Raw genomic sequence first — 19,000 nt, 5'->3', positions numbered from 1 at the left:
TGCGCACTGCGGCGCCAGCGTCCCGTCGGTCGGCAGCGTCGAGAGAAAGCCGCCGGCAGGGATCGAATATCCATGCAAGGTCATGTCGACCGACTGCGACGCTGCGGCGTCCGACCAGGCGCCAAACTTTGGCGCGCTGGTTACGGTCGCAAGCGAGTCTAGACAAGTCCGTCAACGATTCACATGACGCTGAGAAGCGTACAGTTGGCGGTTGCGCGCACTTGACGGACCTGGACGGCGCCGATGAGGAGCTGGCTGCCAAAGACGATGCGAGGATTGTCGAGCGGCTCACCGTTGTACCATGTCGCTGGGAAGAGCGACGACTGGAACGGCGCGCTGTTAAGGTACCCGTAGAGTTCCGGGATCGAATTCAACAAAGGCGGTACGCGAAGCCGGTCGACGAGCGGGGTCGTATTGGTCGCGAGACTGTACGGCGACACAGCGGCGTAAATGGCGATGAGCAGCAAAAACACCGAGTAAAACACTGCGTCGCCGTGCGTCACGCCTTCGTGCATGGCGTAGATGTGACCGTCTTGGATCGCGCATTTCTGAAATGTCGTGATGCGGCCCGTGAGCTCGAGGCGCGTGTGCGTGTACGCCGGGCCTAGGACCTCCTTGTCACACAACACGCTTTAACCTTAACGGCATACCCTTGTACAAGGCGACGGCGCGGTAAGCGAGGTCCAAGACGTGGTTCTCGTTGATGACGCGGTAGCAGTCGGGGACGTTGGCGACGCATTCGAGCAGCTGGAGACCTTCCAGCACGATCTCTTCGACGTCAATGTGCTTGGCGATCGCGCGCGCAATCAAACGCACGCCGCGGCGGTCATGCACGGAAGCCATGATCGTCGTGTGGTAGCCTACGCCAACTAAGAAACCGTGGAGGACGCGTGCGAGTACTGTCTGTGGCGAGAGCGTTGAGTAGCGCCAATGCATACCACGAGGTCTGCACATCGTCTTTGTGTATCTGCAAAGCGTGGAGCACGATCGGGATACCGTTCCGACTCACAAAATGCTGGCCGAGCTCCCCTATGCGATGACACGGTAAGCTCTTACCCACGGCTATAAGATCGTAGCACGAACGTACGCAGCACGACGAGGTTACTCAGCGGATACAAAAATGCGCGCGCGAGATTGAGCGACGCTTTGTACCGGCCGAGGAGATCGAGGAGCTCGTCGGTCAGTGCCATTGTGGCGATCGCGACACGAACGTCATCTAGTCGATAGTCGTAAAGGCGTGTGTTTCTTATGACCGCACCGTTGAGCATCAAGCTGCCAAGTGCGTTGAGCGCGTGGGTGATGACGTCGGGCTTGTCACCGTGGTTGCGTATGCAGTCGAGGAGCAGCTGCACGCCGTCGTCGACAGCGCAAAACGTCAGTGCACGCTCGACTAGAATACTCTTGTCACCGTTGCTCTCGGACATAAGCTGTACCATCGAGCTTGGCGTAAATGTTGATCGCGTCGAGGACCGGGCAGAGCAATTCTGGATGGTGCGGGAACTTGCGGAGGGCAAAGAGTGCCAGCACGAGCCCGTCGGCGTCGTAAAAGCCATCGGACGGGGTCGTCTACCGCTCAAATGCAGCGAGAAGTACGGTACTTTTGAAGATGTACCGTGAATATCTGCTCGCCACACGAAAAGTAAAAGTGACCGGCACTCGCCAGCGTCTTGAAGCCGGTTTGAACGGCCCAAACCGTGTCCATCTCGTGCTTGATCGTGCGGCAGATTTCGCCGACGCCGTTTTCCTGGAGAACTTGCACAAGTTGCAGCTCGACTAGATCTCATTGCAGAGATGAGAGCCGATGCTTGACAGTCTACCTTGGTCGAGGTCTGCAAGCACATCGTCTGGCGTCGGCGCATCGCTCTTCTTCGGGTCCGGTAGCAGTACGGCTTTCTCGGGTGGTGGTTGGGCCCAGCGGGGCATCGTGAGCACTAAGCGGTTGTCCTGTCGCTTTCAAGAGTCACAATGAGCAACGGTTTTGATCCCAACGGTCGCCCTTTTCGACCCCCACCACTTGCCTCGCAAGCTTCCGCCAGCCTATATACCCTTTCGCGCCACTGTTTGCATCGGTGGCGCAACCCATAAAACACCATGCATCCGTAGTCTACTACTACTACCTATCGTAAGAGCCAAAGGAATTTAGCGCAGCGTGTTCAAACGACCTACACACTTGGTTTCGTCTGAAACGGCAAGGTCCGATGATCGTCCCGGAGGCGCCACGAGCCACGCTCGTTCCTGCCGGCGTCCAACGCGCAGGTCGATGGCAGCAGTGCCAAGCGGCGTTGAGTGCCGTGTATCTCATTGCTTCGATGGGCATCGGATACTACTACTTGCATCTCGTCCGCTCGAGCCTCGCGAGCGATCTCTGGTGGCGCGGCTTTACTACCACGGGGGCGCAAACGTTCCTCGGCGATCTGTACCATCGACGTTTGCAGCTCAGCACTCCGGTGACGATGTCGCTGGCGTCGCCGGAGCTCGTCTTGGAGAAGACGTACGCGGGTGCAACCTTTATGGACATGAGTCCTTCCTTGTCTCGTCACGTGCTGCTGCGCAATTTGTCGCTCGAGAGCGTGCTGCCGCCGATGCGGCGATCGTCTTTTGCGTGGAACATTCGCATGTTCACGCAGTACTGCTGGGTCGATTGGAACCACACGTACGAGCTCTCGGCGACGGCGGCGCGTCAGCGTCGGTGCTACTTGAAACAAGCCGCCAATGCCGCGGTGTACTGGGAGCCGCTGCTGCGGAACACGGTCACGCAAGACATCCTCCTCGGCCCCTACGGCGTCGCCATGAATATCTCGCTCTTCCAGTACATTGGCGCGACGTCGGCCGGCCACAACTGGCTCGTGTCTCTCATGCACAACGAGTGGCTGCCGGAAGCAGACGAAGTGGAGCTGTGGAGGCGCGCGGGCTTGACCTACTGGCAGACGGAGCTCACCAACTACTACGAGCAGGGCCTGCAGCAGACGATCGTTGTCGAGAATGCACTCGGCATTCAACAAAATATGACGATTCACCTCATGGCGCAGAGTTATCGCGGCCTCGCGCTCTGGACGCTTGCAAGTGCGTACGCCGGTGTTTGGAACGACCTTCTCGAGTGCCAAGCCCGGCGCTGCAGTCTCATTCGCGGCGCCAACAGCTACTCGGACAATATCAAGCAGAATTGGGAGGTGCTGCTACTCGCCATCCCTGTCAACAAGACGCTGCCAAAGCTCATCGACGCCAACATCGGACCCATGGCCAGCATCGACGTACGCATTGTGCCCCTACCCCCCGCGCTGCAAGCCTACTACGCAAACTACCAACGCTCGATCGTCGCACCGCTTTTGCTGTCGCCTGTCACGGCGGCTGGCTACATGCAAGTTCCAGCGCTGGTGGCGGCGGTATCCCCCCCGGCATGGCGGGGGGTCAATATGACGTACTTTGGGGGCAACCCCATGTGTCTCAACGCCAAACCCCAGCTTTTCGTGCAAGACCAGTTTGGCTTCTACGATGCGTGCGACGCCCAAGCGCCCGCAATTGTCATTGGAACACGTCCTAGCCTTCTCTTCTCGCTCGCGACACTTGCCGTTACCGACAAAGACATGCTGCACCGACTCGATGTCCTCTGCAGCGGTTGTGCTCGAGACGACGGCTATCACGACTGCATGGCGACGCTCAAGCCAATTGCTGCCGTGGTCACCGCCATGGATCTCTCATCCCTCGCGATCTTCGCAGGGGATCTGGCGCTAGCAATGATGCAGCTGAATCTCAGCATGATTCAGCTGGGTGTGAACGGAACATCGTCCGTCTTCTTGACCCAACGGACAATCGCGCATGGAGATCCTTGGTCCTTCTTCGGCTGGACAATGGTCTACGACTGGCTGCAAGGCACGCGGGAGGCAGTCGAGTTCGACACGGACACGGGGGCGTACATGATCTTGACACCGCACACAGCGCCGAGCCAACTGCCCGCGAGCCCTCTCGAGCTCCCAAACCAAGTGTGCTCGTACGTGTGGCTCATCCTTCTTTACTCAAGCTTACTCATGGGTGTCGTTGCCACCCTCGTCTTGCTCGCATCTCTCCGGTCCCATGGTGGCGAAGTCTTTGCTTTTCATCGCGTCGCAAGCCTCGTGTGGGTTGGGCGGCCCTTCCTCATGCTCCGGGGCACGGCGGCCCTTGTGATTCTGAGCACATCGCCAATGCAATTTGCGTCGGCCGATGGTATCACTCGCTTCGTCTTTGCGCCTCGCACTCCCTGGGACGTCATAGTGCTCTCAAGCGAAGCCACATGGATCACGTATGCGCTCGTGGACTTCGCCTTGCCTGTCGCCGAGGTACACGCCAAGTTTGCGGCGCCGCTGAGCGCGCTAATTGCATGGCTCGCAACGCTGCTCATCGAGGTCGTCGCGCCGTACGAAGCGACGGCAACCTTTGAGCAGTCCTGTGAGATTATGCAGCTGGGGCTCGCAGCCACGTGTGCGGGAGGTGTCGTGCGCATCGGCAGTCGCGATCGCCTCGGGGTGCTGCTCCTTGTGCACGTAAGCAGCGTCATCGTTTCGTTTCTGGCGGTGATTGCGTGGCGCCGGCGAGGTCCCATCTTCAACGTCCGAGGCAGCGACCTCTTGCCGGCGTCGGCGCAGGTGTTTTTGGCGCGTCCTGTGACATGGCACACGCGGCCGACCACCGTGATCATGGCGGGCATGTTCCCCCTGGCCGGTCGCATGTTTGTCGTCAACCTCTGGCAAGTACTAACAGTCAACAATACGCTCCAACTGCCTTCGCAAACCAGCTACTCGAGCATCCGGAGCTTTTCGCTCTGGAAGTTTGGCTACCTGGAAATTGGGGGTATTATATACGTCATCACGTCGGTGGTCGCTAGCTACACGTACATTTATATCTCGTCGACCGCCATGACCAACGACTTTTGGTGGGCCAACTTTAACGCGAGTGGGCACCAGACGTTCTTGACCAACTGGTTTACACAGCAGTTGCAAACCAGCAATCATTTGTCGCGCATCGATCTCACCAACCTCAGCTTCAGCGACAACTCCAATCTCTACAACGTCTCCTCCACGACCGCCGCGGTCCCGATGCTCTACGCGTCCATGATTCAAGACGAAGCCAACTCACTCACAAACGTCATTGCTGGTCTGCGCTCCATGGACGGCTGCTTGACGCCTTGGATTGCCTCGTCCTACTGCTACCTCGACTTTAACCAGACGTGGGAGCTCGCAACCTCGGCGTATCGTCAGGCCCAATGTCGAGCGACAGAAACGACCAACGGTGCAGTGTACCTCGAAGGACTGCTTCGCAACGCCAACCATGAAGATCTGCAGAGTTGCTGGGGCGACTCGCTTCAAATTGGTTTCTTCGACTTCCTCGAGACATCGCTACTAGGTCAAGCGTGGCTCGTCGCGATGCGAACAAACGCGCTGGACGTGGCTTCCGAGGCGGCCTACTGGCGCCAACACGGCATCTCGGTCTACGTGACGCAGTGGCAAAACTACAAGGCACTCGGCGTCATCGAGACATATTCGATCCAGAACGCGTTTGGCATTTCATACCCATTGACGCTCAAGTACTCGAACGGGTCACTGCACACGAACCAGCAGACGTCGTTCAAGATGCAGTGGCCGCTCGCGAGCTTGCTGTGGGCCGTCGCTTCCAACAGCAGCGGTATCGGCGGCCGTAGCCTCGTGCGCCAGAGCCCTACCTATGGGTTTGCGAACGCTACCGTCTTCATGGCCTTGACTCAAAACGGGACGATATCAAGCCCGCTCGATGTCGGAGGCGAGCTCTTTGTCAAGGCAATTGGTCCCTTTGGCTCGGTGGACTTGCGACGGGTGGCCTACCCGCCTTCACTCGTGGCTTGGTACACGCGCACGAGAGAAATCCTGAACCAGCGGCTCGCATTGGCCAACAGCAGCGTCGTTTCCGCTTTTCGCAGCATTGGATCGGCCGTGTCGATCAGCGCTGCGCCGGCAGCGTGGCGTGAGGGTGTCACCACCAGTGCCTTTCGTGGCGGCGACATCACGTGTCCGATCCAAGTGCCAGGCGCGACTGTCAATGTATTTTACTCCAACGTCGGCGTCTGCGCCGGCCACAAGGGAGACGTGTTCATCGTGGATGGGCTCATGACGACGCACGCGCTGCTCGCGCTCGGACCCGGCTTTGAAATCGGCGCTACCTGCGCGCATGCAACGATGCAGAGAAGCGTCACATGCAACGCTGTCTTCGGCGCTTCCCTGCTCTTCCTCTCGAGCCTCTTCACGGTAGACGAATGGACGACTACGTCGAGCGCGGCCCCCACAGCGCTTCTGCAGAGTGAGTTGCGAGTCGCGATCGCACATTTTATCAACGCGTCAACCGACGATGGCGTTGGGCGTATCGAGCTGCGCAATGCGACCATCCTCGACCCAAAAGACCCCGGGTTTCACGCGTTTGGCTGGCTCTACCTCCTCGAATGGCTCCACGGTATCCGCGAGGTCGTGGAATTCCAGAGTGCGCACGGAGCCCTCGCCCTTCTCTCGACGCGCAATGCCGTACACATTGGGCCAGTGAACGCGCTTGAGATTCCAGTGAACGTCGCCTTCTTCTGCCGCTGCGAGCTGCTCTACGTGAGCAGCGTCCTTCTGCTTGTGGCGTGCCTCGCGATCGCGTACATTGCAGCGACGCGAGGCTGCATCGAGGGCTTCAACATGTTCTCGCTGAATCGCGTCACGGGACTCGTCTGGCTGGGGCGACCGCTGCTCCTGCTGCGCGGCGTCACGGCGCTTTGCCTTCTCTCGACGGCCAAGCTCGACCTCGGTTACTCCAACGGATTCTTTCACCTCGTGTCGCAGCCGCAGTCGTGGTTCACGACCATCATGGCGGCGAGCGAGGCCACGTGGGTTGTGTACCTTCTCAACGACGCCTTCTCGATCGTGACGCAGCAGTACACCGCCATTTACGCCGACGTGAGCAGCATCGCAGTCTGGATCGCAGCCGCCATCTGGAGCCTCGTGTCGCCTGTCCAGCATCAAGTGACGTTGGCGCGCACCTGTGACGCGGTCGCTGTCGACAGCCAGCTCGTGTGCCACGCCGGCATCTTGGCCATCGGGGACGTCACGCGGTTCACCGGGCTCCTCGGGCTCGCGGTTGCTCTCGTCTTTGGTACATACGCGGTGCAGCGCCTCCGGTTTCCACAGCTCCGCGACACGGGTCTGCGTACCACGTTGCTGCACGCAACAGCGTTTCACCACTTCAAGCAGGACGGCTGGGTCTTCCAGAACGTTTACCACATGGACCGAGCCTCCGCTGCCTTTAACGGACTCTTGAGCCTCCCGTGGGGCTCGAATGTTCTCGATATCAAGACGTGGCGGCTCTACGCTCGGCCTGTGATCGACATTGACAAGACGACACCGCCATACCTCGCGCACACGATCCCGTTGATTAATCAATGCATCGGCGTCGCGCGTGCCACGAAAGGAAATTTTGAGCATAGACATATTAGTTGGTACATATATATATGAACGTGTTTCGCGTTATCTTCGTTGTTACAAATAGTTCGCTAGTATAGAATTCATCCAAAACACTGCGACAGGTCCTGGTTGCGAGCTGGCCTCAACTTTCAAGCGGGGTTCGCGTGAGCAATAGATAGCAGTGTTCCCAGCGGTCGTGTAGCCAGCTTAAATGGGGACATATATTGAAAGCGAGTGTGGAAAGGGTGCTCGTCGCTCACGTTGCCACGTATGACCATCATTCTTCTGGATCCAAGTTGTTTCATACGTATCGGTTTCTTTTTCTTGCGAAGATGATCCACCCGTCAGGCCCCGCGACGAGCCACGTCCGTTCCTCTGCACCACCAACGCGGACGTGGGCGATACTCGGCAGCGCCTACTTGCTCATTACGACGGCGCTCGGCGTGTACTTTCTTATTCTTATCCAGCCCAGCGTCACCAACGACCTGTGGTGGGCCGGCTTTACGACGGCGGGGGCGCAAACCTTCCTCGCCGACGTCTTTCACCGGCGTCTGCAGCTCCAAGCTGAAGCAACGCTACCCCTCTGCGCGCCCGAGGTCCTCGTGGAGAAGAACTACTCGGTCCCGTCCTTCATCGACATGCGTCTCTCCATGTCGCGACAGGTGCTCCTCGCCAACATCTCGTTTGACGCGGTGATTCCGGCACTGCGTCAAACCAGTTTTGCGTGGAATGCACGCATGTTTGCTCAGTACTGCTGGGTCGATTGGAACCGGACGTACGAGCTCTCCATCACGGCCAAGCGCCGGGCGCGCTGCGTCCATCAGCAAAGAGAGAACGCAGGCGCGTACTGGGAGCCGCTTCTGCGCAACTCGTACAAGCTCGACGTTCTCAACAGCACGTACGGCGTCGCGCTGCAGATCGTCCTCTTTGACCACATTCAAAGCTCAGAGTCTGGTGCTGCGTGGTTGAACGAGCTCTGGGCGCACCCATGGCCATCGGTGGCGGACGAAAACCACGTCTGGCGCCGCGCTGGCTTGACCTACTGGCAGACGCAGCTCACCAACTACTACGAGCAGGGACTCCAAGAGACGATCATGATTGAGAACGCACTGGGTATCCGCACGAACGTGACGATTCATCTCATGGCACAAAGCTACCGCGGCCTTCCGCTTTGGTCGCTCGTCAGTGCCTACGAGGGCATTTGGAACGACATTGCCGAGTGCCAAGCACGCAACTGCAGCCTCATCCATGGTGCCAACAACTACTCGGACAGTATCAAGCTCGACTGGGAGCGCGTAGTGTACGGACTTAAGCTCGGCACGACGCTGCCCGACCTCATTGACGCCAACATGGGCGCCATGGGCAGCATCGACGTCTTTTTTGTTCAAACACCGAGCGCCCTCCAGCAGTATTATGCAGCATACCAGGCCGGTGCGGTCGTGCCTCTCCTCAAGAATGCGCCGGCGGCAGAGATGTACAAGACGCTAGCGCCACTTACTATAGACGCGGTGCCTCGGTCGTGGCGCGGCGATGCTATGAGCTACTTCACCGGCAACGCGATGTGCGTGAGTGCAGCACAGCAGCCCTTTGTCCAGGACCAATTCGGCTTTTACGATGCATGTACCGTCCAGAAACCAAGCATCCTCGTATTCTCCCGCCAAGCGCTTCTGTTTGCGCTCGTCACATTCGAGTCCACGTCCAGGGGGCGTGTGGACATTCCGGCCATTTGTGGCCTCGCGACAACGACGGACGATGCGTGCGACGTCTCGCTGGCGACCCTACAGCGCGTCCAGCATACGATCCAGTCGCTGCCATCCACGGATGTGCTCAGCGCAGCCATGTCGCAGCTCAACCTGACGCTCATTCAGCTGGCCATGAACGGCAGCAGGCCGACCTTTTTAACGCAAACCGTACTGGCCGCCCAAGATGCGTTTAGCTTTTTCGGCTGGGCGATGGTCTACGACTGGCTCCAAGGAGACCGCGAGGTCTATGCCTTCCAGACGGACGAAGGGTCGTACACTCTCATGTCGCCGTACTTGGCGCCGACGCCATTTCCAGCCAACGCGCTCGAGCTCCCACAGCAAGCGTGCAAGTACGTCTGGTACATCCTTGTGTACTCGAGCGCACTCATGTCACTCGTGGCACTCGCGGTACTCGCGGCAGCCATGCACGAGAATCTGCATGTCACCGGCATGGACCTCATTGCGTTTCATCGCGTCGCGAGCCCGACGTGGGTCGGCCGCCCGTTCCTGCTCCTGCGGGGGGTGGTTGCGCTCACTGTGCTCGCTACGTCGCCTGTCGTCTTTGTGGCTGAAGCCAGCGTCGCGCGATTCGTGTTTGAGCCGCGTCCGGCCATCGACGTCATGGTACTCGCGAGCGAAGGTAGCTGGATCACGTACGTCGTTGTCGACCTGTTCTTGCCGACGGCCGAGTGCCGCGCTCGCCTCTATGCCCCGCTTAGCGCTGTCATGGCTTGGTGTGTCTATGTCCTTTGGGAAACCATTCGTCCGTTCGAAGCGTCGCTGCACGTACAACAGACGTGCCGTGTCGTGCAGCTGGGGCTCCGAGCTACGTGCTCGGGCGGCGTTGTGCAGGTTGGCAGCGCCGAGCGCCTCTTCCTGTACGTGTGTGTGGGTTTGCTGAGCATCCTCGGCGCTTGGCTGCTTGTACGTCTATGGTGGGGCGCCGAGTGTCCGCCCCGAGGTCGGCAAAGCGAGCTCTTGCCCGCCGCTGCTCAAATCTTTCTTCTAGCGGCTGCGCGTCCGCTGTGGTTCCAAGACCCGACGACGACGCTCCTCGCTGGTATCGTTCCGGTCCGCCGCCGCTTTTTCCACGTCAACCTCTGGCAGTTTGTGCGCCTCAATCCGTTGCTGCTTACATCAGTGCACCCCAAAGCGAGAACGTCGAATGTCCCAGTCACCCACGGGCGTCGAACGTCCACAACTGTCCTCGGTATCGTGTACGTGCTCTTCTCTGTCGGAGGCAGCTTCACGTACATCTACCTCTCCTCGACCGCCATGACCAACGACTTTTGGTGGGCCAACTTTAACGCGAGTGGGCACCAAACATTCTTGACCAACTGGTTTACACAGCAGTTGCAAGCCAGCAACCATTTGTCGCGCATCGATCTCACCAACCTCAGCTTCAGCGACAACTCCAATCTCTACAACCTCTCCTCAACGACCGCCGCGGTCCCGATGCTCTACGCGTCCATGATTCAAGACGAAGCCAACTCACTCACAAAAGTCATTGCTGGTCTGCGCTCCATGGACGGCTGCTTGACGCCTTGGATTGCCTCGTCCTACTGCTACCTCGACTTTAACCAGACGTGGGAGCTCGCAACCTCGGCGTATCGTCAGGCTCAATGTCGAGCGACAGAAACGACCAACGGTGCAGTGTACCTCGAAGGACTGCTTCGCAACGCCAACCATGAAGATCTGCACCGCTGCTGGGGCAACTCGCTTGAAATTGGTTTCTTCGACTACCTCGAGACTTCGCTGCAAGGTCAAGCGTGGCTCGTCGCGATGCAAACAAATGCGCTGGACGTGGCTTCCGAGGCGGCCTACTGGCGCCAACACGGCATCTCAGTCTACGTGACGCAGTGGCAAAACTACAAGGCACTCGGCGTCATCGAGACATATTCGATCCAGAACGCGTTTGGCATTTCATACCCATTGACGCTCAAGTACTCGAACGGGTCACTGCACACGAACCAGCAGACGTCGTTCAAGATGCAGTGGCCGCTCGCGAGCTTGCTGTGGGCCGTCGCTTCCAACAGCAGCGGTATCGGCGGCGACAGTCTTGTGCGCCAGAGTCCGCAGTTTGCGTTTCGCAACGCTAGTATTGCGACGGCACTCGCGATGAACAGCACGCTCGAGTACCCACTGGACGTTGGACTGGCCCTCATTGCTATGTCTCTGGGTCCTTTCGGTACCATCGAAATGCGTCGCATCGCGTACCCCGCCACACTGCTGGCGTGGCGCCAAGCGCTCCTCGCCACATTCAACGCCGCTATGGCGCAGGCGAGCGATGCGTCGCACGAAGCATTTCGTGCGATCGGCGGTAGCGTCTCGTTCACGACCGCTCCTGCGGCGTGGAGCAACCGGCTTCTCGGCGGCGACCTCATGTGCCCCACGCAGTCGGAGGCGTCGTTTGTCGGTATTTTCTTCTCGAATCTTGGCGCCTGTACCTTTTGCATGGGCGACAACCAGGTGGTCGACGCCCGCTTGGGAAGTCTCGCGCTGCTTGCGTCCGGCCCCAGCGTTGACGTGGCGCAGACGTGTGCGAGTGGGACCCTCGGCACGTCCACGGCCTGTCAGACCTTTCTCTCGGCCACCAAAAGCTACCTCAAGACTGCCTTCTCGAACGCGGCTTGGGCTCGTGTCGCTGCCGCCTCGATTGCGTCCAAGCACTTTGTCCAAACGCAGCTCCCAGTCGTGCTCGTGCAGTTTATGGCGAACGCAACAGGGACGCACTTTGTGCAGTCGAGTCTTTTTGACGACGTCGATCCCGGGTTCCACCTCTTTGGTTGGCTTTACGTCCTCGAGTGGCTGGCTGGCAGTCGCGAAGTCGTCACGTTTTCCAGCGCCGACGGTGCGTACACGGTTCTATCGGGGCGCAACCCCGTGCACATTGGACCTGTCAACCCACTCGAAGTGCCCGTTAACGTCGCACTCTACTTCCGCGGCGTCCTCCTCTATGTGTCGAGCGTTCTCTTCTTCGTTGCGTGTCTCGCTTGCGGCTATATCGTCTCGAGCCATGGCCATATCGAAGGCTATAACATGCTAGCGCTCAACCGCGTGACCGGTCTCGTCTGGATCGGCCGACCCCTTATCTTTCTACGAGGGATCACCGCCGTCTGTCTTCTCTCGACCGCCAAGCTGGACCTCATGCAATCCCATGGGTTCTTCTACCTCGTCTCGGTGCCCCAGCTGTGGCTCACCACCGTCATGGCCGCGGGCGAGACCACGTGGCTCGTCTTCATTTTGAATGACGCCTTCTCTGTCGCCACACATCAGTACACCTCGCTCTACGCAGCGCCAAGCAGTCTTCTTGTTTGGCTCGTCGCCGCAATTTGGACACTCACTTTGCCGGTGGATCACTACACTGACGTGCACCGAACGTGCATCGTTCCAGCTGTGGACCTGCAGCTGGTCTGCGACAGCGGCGTCATCTTCATTGGCGACTTGAGCAGGTGTCTCGGCCTCCTCGGGCTAGTCGTGGGCCTTGTCATTGCGAGCTACGGTATCCAGCGCTTGCGCTTTCCGAACGCGACAGACACGGGTATACGGTCCCACCTCCTGTACGCAACGGCGTACCACCACTTTAAGCAGGACACGTGGGTTTTCCATGGGGTGTACCACATTGACCGCGCCTCGGCCGTCATCAACGGACTCCTCTCGCTGCAACTGCGCGACCGGCGAATGTTGCTGCTGGACATCAAGACGTGGCGGCTTTTTGCCCTGAATCTAGAGTCGCTCGTGGAGCCGGACTTTCCGCACCTCGGTTCGGCCATCCCCCTCTATTAGGCATGAATGCGCTAGCTCGATTTTATCGTAATTTCGTGATTTCCGACGCATTTTGCCGTGCCGATTTTACCCGGACTTGATTATCCGGACAACATGCCGAGTGAGACCAGAGGAGCAAATAATGAGGTCGACTTTTGTAGTTTGAAATGAAGTCTCTTGTTTCGTACTAAATGTACAGAGGAAGTTGCAAAAGAATGGTGCTCGTAGGGTGCCTACAGCCTGAGTTATGCGTCATTCAAGTTGGAGGTGACTGATACACCGATACAATGATACAAAATTCAGTATCAGTTTTGTACCAACTTTAATGACGCATAACTCAGGCTGTAGGCACCCTACGAGCACCATTCTTTGGTTTTCGGGCTCACTGCAACTTCCTCTGTACATTTAGTACGAAACAAGAGACTTTATTTCAAACTTCAAAAGTCGACCTCATTTGCTCCTCTGGCCTCCAGCTCGGGATGATGCCCGGATAATAATAAATCCGGATAAAATTGGGCTTGACAACGTACCGGTAGGACGGTGTACAAGCTCGGCCTCGATGGGATTGTGCGAATGGTCATGGCAGCATTCCGCTCTTTTGTGCGCTCTTGCCGTCCTCAAACACTTGAATGGTTCGCCACCTGCGTCCTTAACCAGTTTTCGTTCTGATCAAACAATACATGTCAGAATCACACAGTACGTTAAAACTCGACAGCGCGGCGATGCTGCGTGCGCTGCTGCTGCTCTTCGTCGACTAATCGCTGGAGCGCTTGGTCTTCTTTTGCCTACGCAATAATTGTTGCTCGAGGTGCGTACCGCCTTCAAAGCCATACCTCATGGCCTGACGACATCCAAAACGCGTGCACTTGCCGAATCGCCGTGACCCACGACCGCAGCTCTTCGAGAGACGCGGCTTGAAACTTGTTTTGCGCAAGGGTCGTGCTGATGGTAAACGTGAGCTCCTTTGTCGACTTGGCGCTGTAGCTACGTAGACCATCAAGCTTGGCCGCAAAAAGGAGAGCTTACTTGTTGACAAGCGCATCGCAAACGACTTCGAGACTTGAGTCGTTGAGCGGGATCTCTGCCCGCGGCGTCGCATCCCCTCGCTTTTTGTAGTACAGCAGCGTGCCCTGGGGCGTGAGCACACACCAGCGCTCACGCGCACCGCGCATGATGCGCATCGACTTGAACATGCCTACGCTTTGTTGTGAGCACAGTAAAAGAGTTGATACGGCACACTACCGCCTTCTTGATTGAAGTGCGTCGGGAATTTCTCCAAAAAGCCCTCGCGGGCAAGCTGCGGTGGCGTCATCGACGCCGGGGTGGTGCTTGTGGCACGAGTGAGGTTGCGGCTCGAGCCAGTCCTAGAACAGGTGTTCGATGTCGTCACTAATCATGCAAGATGTACGTACATTGGTGCGTCCGACTTGGTGCTCCGGGTGCTCTCTGCTCGCTTGAGAACAGCGGCGCCGTTGCTGCTGCCACTGCGTGTCCGCTCGCTGCGCTGCGAGTGGAGCCCGGTGCGCGTCGAGCCCATAAGGATTGGAGGCATCACAGCACTCGACGACGGCGGCGGTGGTAGGTCCTCGTCGATGCTCTTGAGCGTCGGGCGCGCCGGTGATACCTCTTCGCTTGGGCGCGGAATGGAGCCGCGCATCGTGTCCATGGCAATGTCCGACTCCTCGCAATACGCACGACTGAGGCCCGCGAGCTCGGTCTCGGCTTGCTTGGCGCGCTGCTCTTCCTTCTTGAGCTCGTACTCGAGCAACGCCATCTTTTGCGCGTAGAGCTCAAGCTTTCGTCGCGGACTTAGCGCCGGGTCGATGCCGCACCAATCGTCGACCGAGAGCTTGGCGGGCGCCGGCGCGTTGGTCGCAGTCTTGAGCGCCTCGGCCGTCACCTGCGCCTCGAGCTCGTCGAGGAGCTTCTGGTTGGCCTCGCGCTCCTTGCGCAGCTTCTTGTTGCCGGCGCTCATCGCATTAATGTCCTGCGAGAGCTCGGCGTTCTTGGCGCTGAGCTCCTGCGTCTTGAGCACCTCGGGCGACACAACGGCGCCTGACTCCTGCTGCTTGAGCTGCTCGAGCATCTCCGTGTACTTGGACTGCTCGTACGTCGCGACTTCAATCTCCTTCTTGCACTTGAGTTGCTGCTCCATAAGCGCATTGAACGACTTGGAGAGGAGGTCCCACTTGAGCGCGACTTGGCGGTGCTGCGACTGGATCTTCTGCGTCTCGAGCTGCCACATCTCTGTGCTGAGCTCGCTCGACACGAGCAGCTGCATGTATTCCTACGTCCAGTCGTTATGAGTGTTTCGCGCGATAGATGCGACTTGCAAACCTCTTTCTTTTGCTTCTGGACGCTAAAGGCCGACATGGGCGGGTACGCCAGCGCCGGCGCCATCTTGGGCGCCTCGGTCTCGGCCTCGGGCATCGCTTCGTCCTTGTCAAACACGCCACGCGCCGCGTCGGCAAACTAGTCGCGATCCATCACATGTCCAAGCGCGGAATCGTGGTACCTTGAGCTTGACGGGCCGGTCGGCCTTTTTGAGCTTGTCGACGACCTCTGTGTACTTGCAGCCCGCGAGGACAAAGCCGTTGATCTGCGTGAGGCGCATGCCAGGGTACAGGCGCTTGTCGGGCTTGACGCTCCAGTTGTAGATCTCGGCCGGGCCGGGCTTGCCGCCAGGGAGTTTCGGGAGCTCCTCGACCTCAGCCTGGAACATGGGGAATGGGATCGACGTCGTCTGTGGGACCTCCTTGAGACCGACGCCGAGTCGCCCAGCCCCGAACTCGATCTCGATCTCGCAGCGCCAGTTGAAGGCCTTGGGCGCGGCCGCGGCTGCCGCCTTACGCGGAGGGTACCATTGCGTCTGGCCGGTCGGGGACACGTAGTAGTAGCGGCCCGGCTGCGACGTCGACTCGCGCTTAGTCTACACATACAGAGCGTGACCTTCCGCCCTCGCTGCATCTCCATGTACCCAGCCCTCGGGCAGCGCGTCGTCGTCCTTGCTTTGCATCTTCCCTCGGTGAAGTCAGCCAAAATGGACCCAGCCAACGCGTCGCATACAACGACCAAGTCTCTTGGATGCAAGATCCTCGACGGCGTTGGAGACAAATTATGGTAATGTAGTGTCCATTGCGACAAAAGGAGAACTTTCCTTGACATAAAATGGCCTGAATGCTCTGGTTTGTCAAAAGAGGGTTCATAGCACGCTGTATTTATTGCATATTATTCTTCAATTTGGTTCTGGTATGGGCAAGCACATTTAATAAAAAAGATCTGTTGATTGGCCAGCTAAAAGACCGCTGATCAAGATGGTCACGTTACCGTGGCCGTGGCGGTGGTATCTTGGGCGACCACGCCGACACGCGCCACGTACAAGCATCGATCACGCGATCCATCGTAGCCACACGTAGTCACAGGGCTTTACCAAATGTCTACTTGTTAACAAGCTGCGAAATGGCTAGCTACCAAAGTCTCCTGGAACAACGAACGACTGGCGATCTCGTGTTGGGAAGTGAGATTGGTGCGTCCGACAAACGTCAACCTGCCTCCCATGTCGATATATGATCTACAGGCAAACAAACCATTGACCTCGTTCTCTCGAGCTCGCCTCGTTTTAGCCGTATTTGGTGTGCGAAACTCGGAAGATTTTTGTTGTCAACGCGTAAATTTGAGTCGTTCAGAATAGAACAGTTTCTACTACCGACACTCAATAGACCGATACCGACGTTGGCGAATGCACCGGAGTCGTTGGCTTCAGCTTCGGTGTCGTCGGGAACGGCGTTGGGGCAGACGACGACATAGTGGTGGGCGCGGGCGTCGGCAAGTAGGAGGCTGCCGTTGTAGGCGCAGCCGTCGGAACTTGGCAACGGTTGGTCGACAGCTTGCCGTTCGCCTCGATCGTCCACTGCGCATACCTCGTGCCATTGAACGTCTTGGCGTGCACCATCGCGGTATCGGGGTACGCGCCACCGACGCAGTTGTTGCAGCGCGCGAGGAACTTGCCCGAGTCGGCTTGGAGAGCGACCTTGCCGTCGCCCGCCTCCTTGCACGTCCACTGGGCCCACGGCGCCGTCGTCCAGTCGTCGACGTACACAAAGGCTTCGTCCGGGTGCGCTGCCCCCGGCGCACAGTTGTTGCACCGAGACAAGTACTTGCCCGAGTCGGCGCGCAGAGCGATCTTGCCGTTGCCCGTGTTGACGACGGTCCACTGCGCCCACGGCGACGAGGCGGGCGTCTTGACGTGCACAAACGCCGAGTCCTTGTAGGCGCCGTTCGAGACACAGCTGTCGCAGCGACCCATGTAGTTGCCGGTGTCCGACCGGAGAGAAATGACGTCGCCGTCCTTGAAGCAGCACTGATCCGCAACAGCGAGGGAGCTCGCGGCGGTGGCGAGGAGAAAGAGACGTTCGAGGTGCAGCATCTTGAGGGAGTCAAGAGAGAAGTACGCTAGAGCCTTGTTGAGTACGAGGTGGCGGATTTGGAAATGACCTCTCGCTGCCGTCGCACTTGCACAGACTCGGCCTCTTTCGCAGCCGACTGTAGAGAGCGCCCGGCGCCAGCTCCGTACATATGTGTTGCGCCGTTGACCACATTGCATAGATACAGCATGGGATTCATTTAATATTGAAGGATGATGAGGCTACCAAGTCGTGTATCTACGATAGGTATTGTACTAGAGGCGCTAGGCTCTTAAAAAATGCTAGGCTCTTTTGGGACTGCTTACGTAGAAGTCACCAACATGATGCAATCCAGCTCCGTGTCGAGTGTATCACAGTGTGCTGGCGCTTGACCTCACATTTCCGATCCACTGTTTCCGATCCTAGCCATGGATCCTAGCTGTACACACGTGGAAGCTAGGTGGAATTCCCCGTTCTTCTCGTCTGGTACCACAGTACCACGTTAATCGTAGGCGAGCAGATGGATTACCACAGTACCACGCGCGACCGAGAAGCGGACGAATTGACAGTTGACTGTGAGTCGAGTGAGATGCAGGTCGACACATCTGCTCGGCGCGCGGCAAGGATATATAAGAGAACATCTTTTATGTATCCTTGCGTGCGGTAAGCCGCATCGCTGACGCGTACGACCTGGGGTACATGTACGACGCCTATTGCCTGTGGGTCCTCTTCTCCGGGTCGTACCAATAGACAATGGAGCCTCCGTTGGTCCAGGAATGGCCGAAGTCCCGGTCGAGGACGAGACGCAGATCGACGAGCTTCTCAGCGCTGTGGCAGCGTTTCAAGCCAGTGATCTCCCGGAAGTCCGAATTGGCTTCAACTCCAACGAGGACAGTCTTTGCAAGGTCAGCCAGTCTCCTTGATGACCTTTGTCTCTGGTACCCTACTTCCATAACACTTGCTTTCGGTACAATCGTGACGTAGCTCTTCGAGTGCCTTCGGTTCTGGCACTCTTCGAGGCCACGGCCAACTGCTTGCGTAGTTTACACACGCGTGTGCGATAGATGTCGTTTTGTGACGCCAATAGGGGTAGTCAGATATCTCTGCTTTTCGCTTCTGCTTCTAGTTTGCCATCGCAACCGGATACGGATAATGACCAAAAGCAGAAGCAAGAAATCTGCCAAAAGGGAGTCAGAGTCAGAGTCAGAGTTGTGGTCGACAACGAAGTTGCTTCTACGGCTAACCACCGACGTCCGCATAACTGCGAGTGGCTGAGAAACATCGTCACATGGACATGCCGCGGGTGTCCGAGCCCCTTGAAGGAGCCGATGAAGCTCATCGAGTTCCTCATTCTCCACCGCGCAGTGAGTTCCTCCAAGAGCTTCGTGTGACGAGGCCAACATTCTTGCACATCCTCCAGCGCATCGAGCACCATGTCGTCTCCTCCAACGTGTCGTCCACCTCCCAAGGTCCTGTGTCGGTTCAGCTCGCGTTTCATCGACTCGGCCACAGCGGCACCGGTGCCAGCGCTGGCTTCGTAGCGCGCAGCAAAGGGGTCGGCTACGGCACCGTCCTCATCTACACGAAGCGCGTCCATACTAGTACCATGCGCCACAGTAAGGCGTACGCCTCCTTGGCTGCCTGGCCC

The 19,000-nt window shown here is 58.2% G+C and overlaps 4 protein-coding genes across 4 annotated transcripts in view; 1 reads left to right on the top strand and 3 right to left on the bottom strand.

Annotated features, from left to right (window-relative positions):
* Window positions 1–1,923, bottom strand: part of SPRG_18966 (hypothetical protein) — a gene marked incomplete at both ends in the record, with an annotated part of 3,046 nt that extends 1,123 nt beyond the window's left edge. The window contains 9 exons of the mRNA XM_012339439.1: window positions 8–158; window positions 203–604; window positions 651–860; window positions 901–1,029; window positions 1,088–1,216; window positions 1,259–1,390; window positions 1,434–1,566; window positions 1,613–1,773; window positions 1,818–1,923. Of these exons, the coding sequence (XP_012194829.1) occupies window positions 8–158; window positions 203–604; window positions 651–860; window positions 901–1,029; window positions 1,088–1,216; window positions 1,259–1,390; window positions 1,434–1,566; window positions 1,613–1,773; window positions 1,818–1,923 (1,553 nt within the window). The remainder of the gene's footprint in view (window positions 1–7; window positions 159–202; window positions 605–650; window positions 861–900; window positions 1,030–1,087; window positions 1,217–1,258; window positions 1,391–1,433; window positions 1,567–1,612; window positions 1,774–1,817) is intronic.
* A 275-nt stretch (window positions 1,924–2,198) lies between these two features.
* On the top strand, window positions 2,199–12,970 carry SPRG_01214 (hypothetical protein; the record flags this gene model as incomplete). The annotated part of the gene is made up of 2 exons (XM_012339405.1): window positions 2,199–7,408; window positions 7,855–12,970. The coding sequence occupies 2 exons, from the start codon at window positions 2,199–2,201 to the stop codon at window positions 12,968–12,970; spliced, it is 10,326 nt and encodes a 3,441-aa protein (XP_012194795.1).
* A 680-nt stretch (window positions 12,971–13,650) lies between these two features.
* Window positions 13,651–15,965, bottom strand: SPRG_01213 (hypothetical protein; the record flags this gene model as incomplete). The annotated part of the gene is made up of 8 exons (XM_012339404.1): window positions 13,651–13,734; window positions 13,783–13,933; window positions 13,976–14,144; window positions 14,192–14,313; window positions 14,362–15,236; window positions 15,287–15,421; window positions 15,465–15,878; window positions 15,927–15,965. 8 exons carry the CDS (start codon window positions 15,963–15,965, stop codon window positions 13,651–13,653), a joined length of 1,989 nt encoding a protein of 662 aa, XP_012194794.1.
* A 696-nt stretch (window positions 15,966–16,661) lies between these two features.
* SPRG_01212 (hypothetical protein) lies at window positions 16,662–17,433 on the bottom strand (the record flags this gene model as incomplete). The annotated part of the gene is made up of 1 exon (XM_012339403.1): window positions 16,662–17,433. Exon 1 carries the CDS (start codon window positions 17,373–17,375, stop codon window positions 16,662–16,664), a length of 714 nt encoding a protein of 237 aa, XP_012194793.1. The 5' UTR covers window positions 17,376–17,433.
* Window positions 17,434–19,000: the final 1,567 nt, after the last annotated feature.

This window comes from Saprolegnia parasitica (assembly GCF_000151545.1).
Source record: "Saprolegnia parasitica CBS 223.65 unplaced genomic scaffold supercont2.2, whole genome shotgun sequence".
Lineage (NCBI taxonomy): Eukaryota > Oomycota > Saprolegniomycetes > Saprolegniales > Saprolegniaceae > Saprolegnia > Saprolegnia parasitica.
This window is presented reverse-complemented; position numbering and strand designations above follow the sequence as displayed.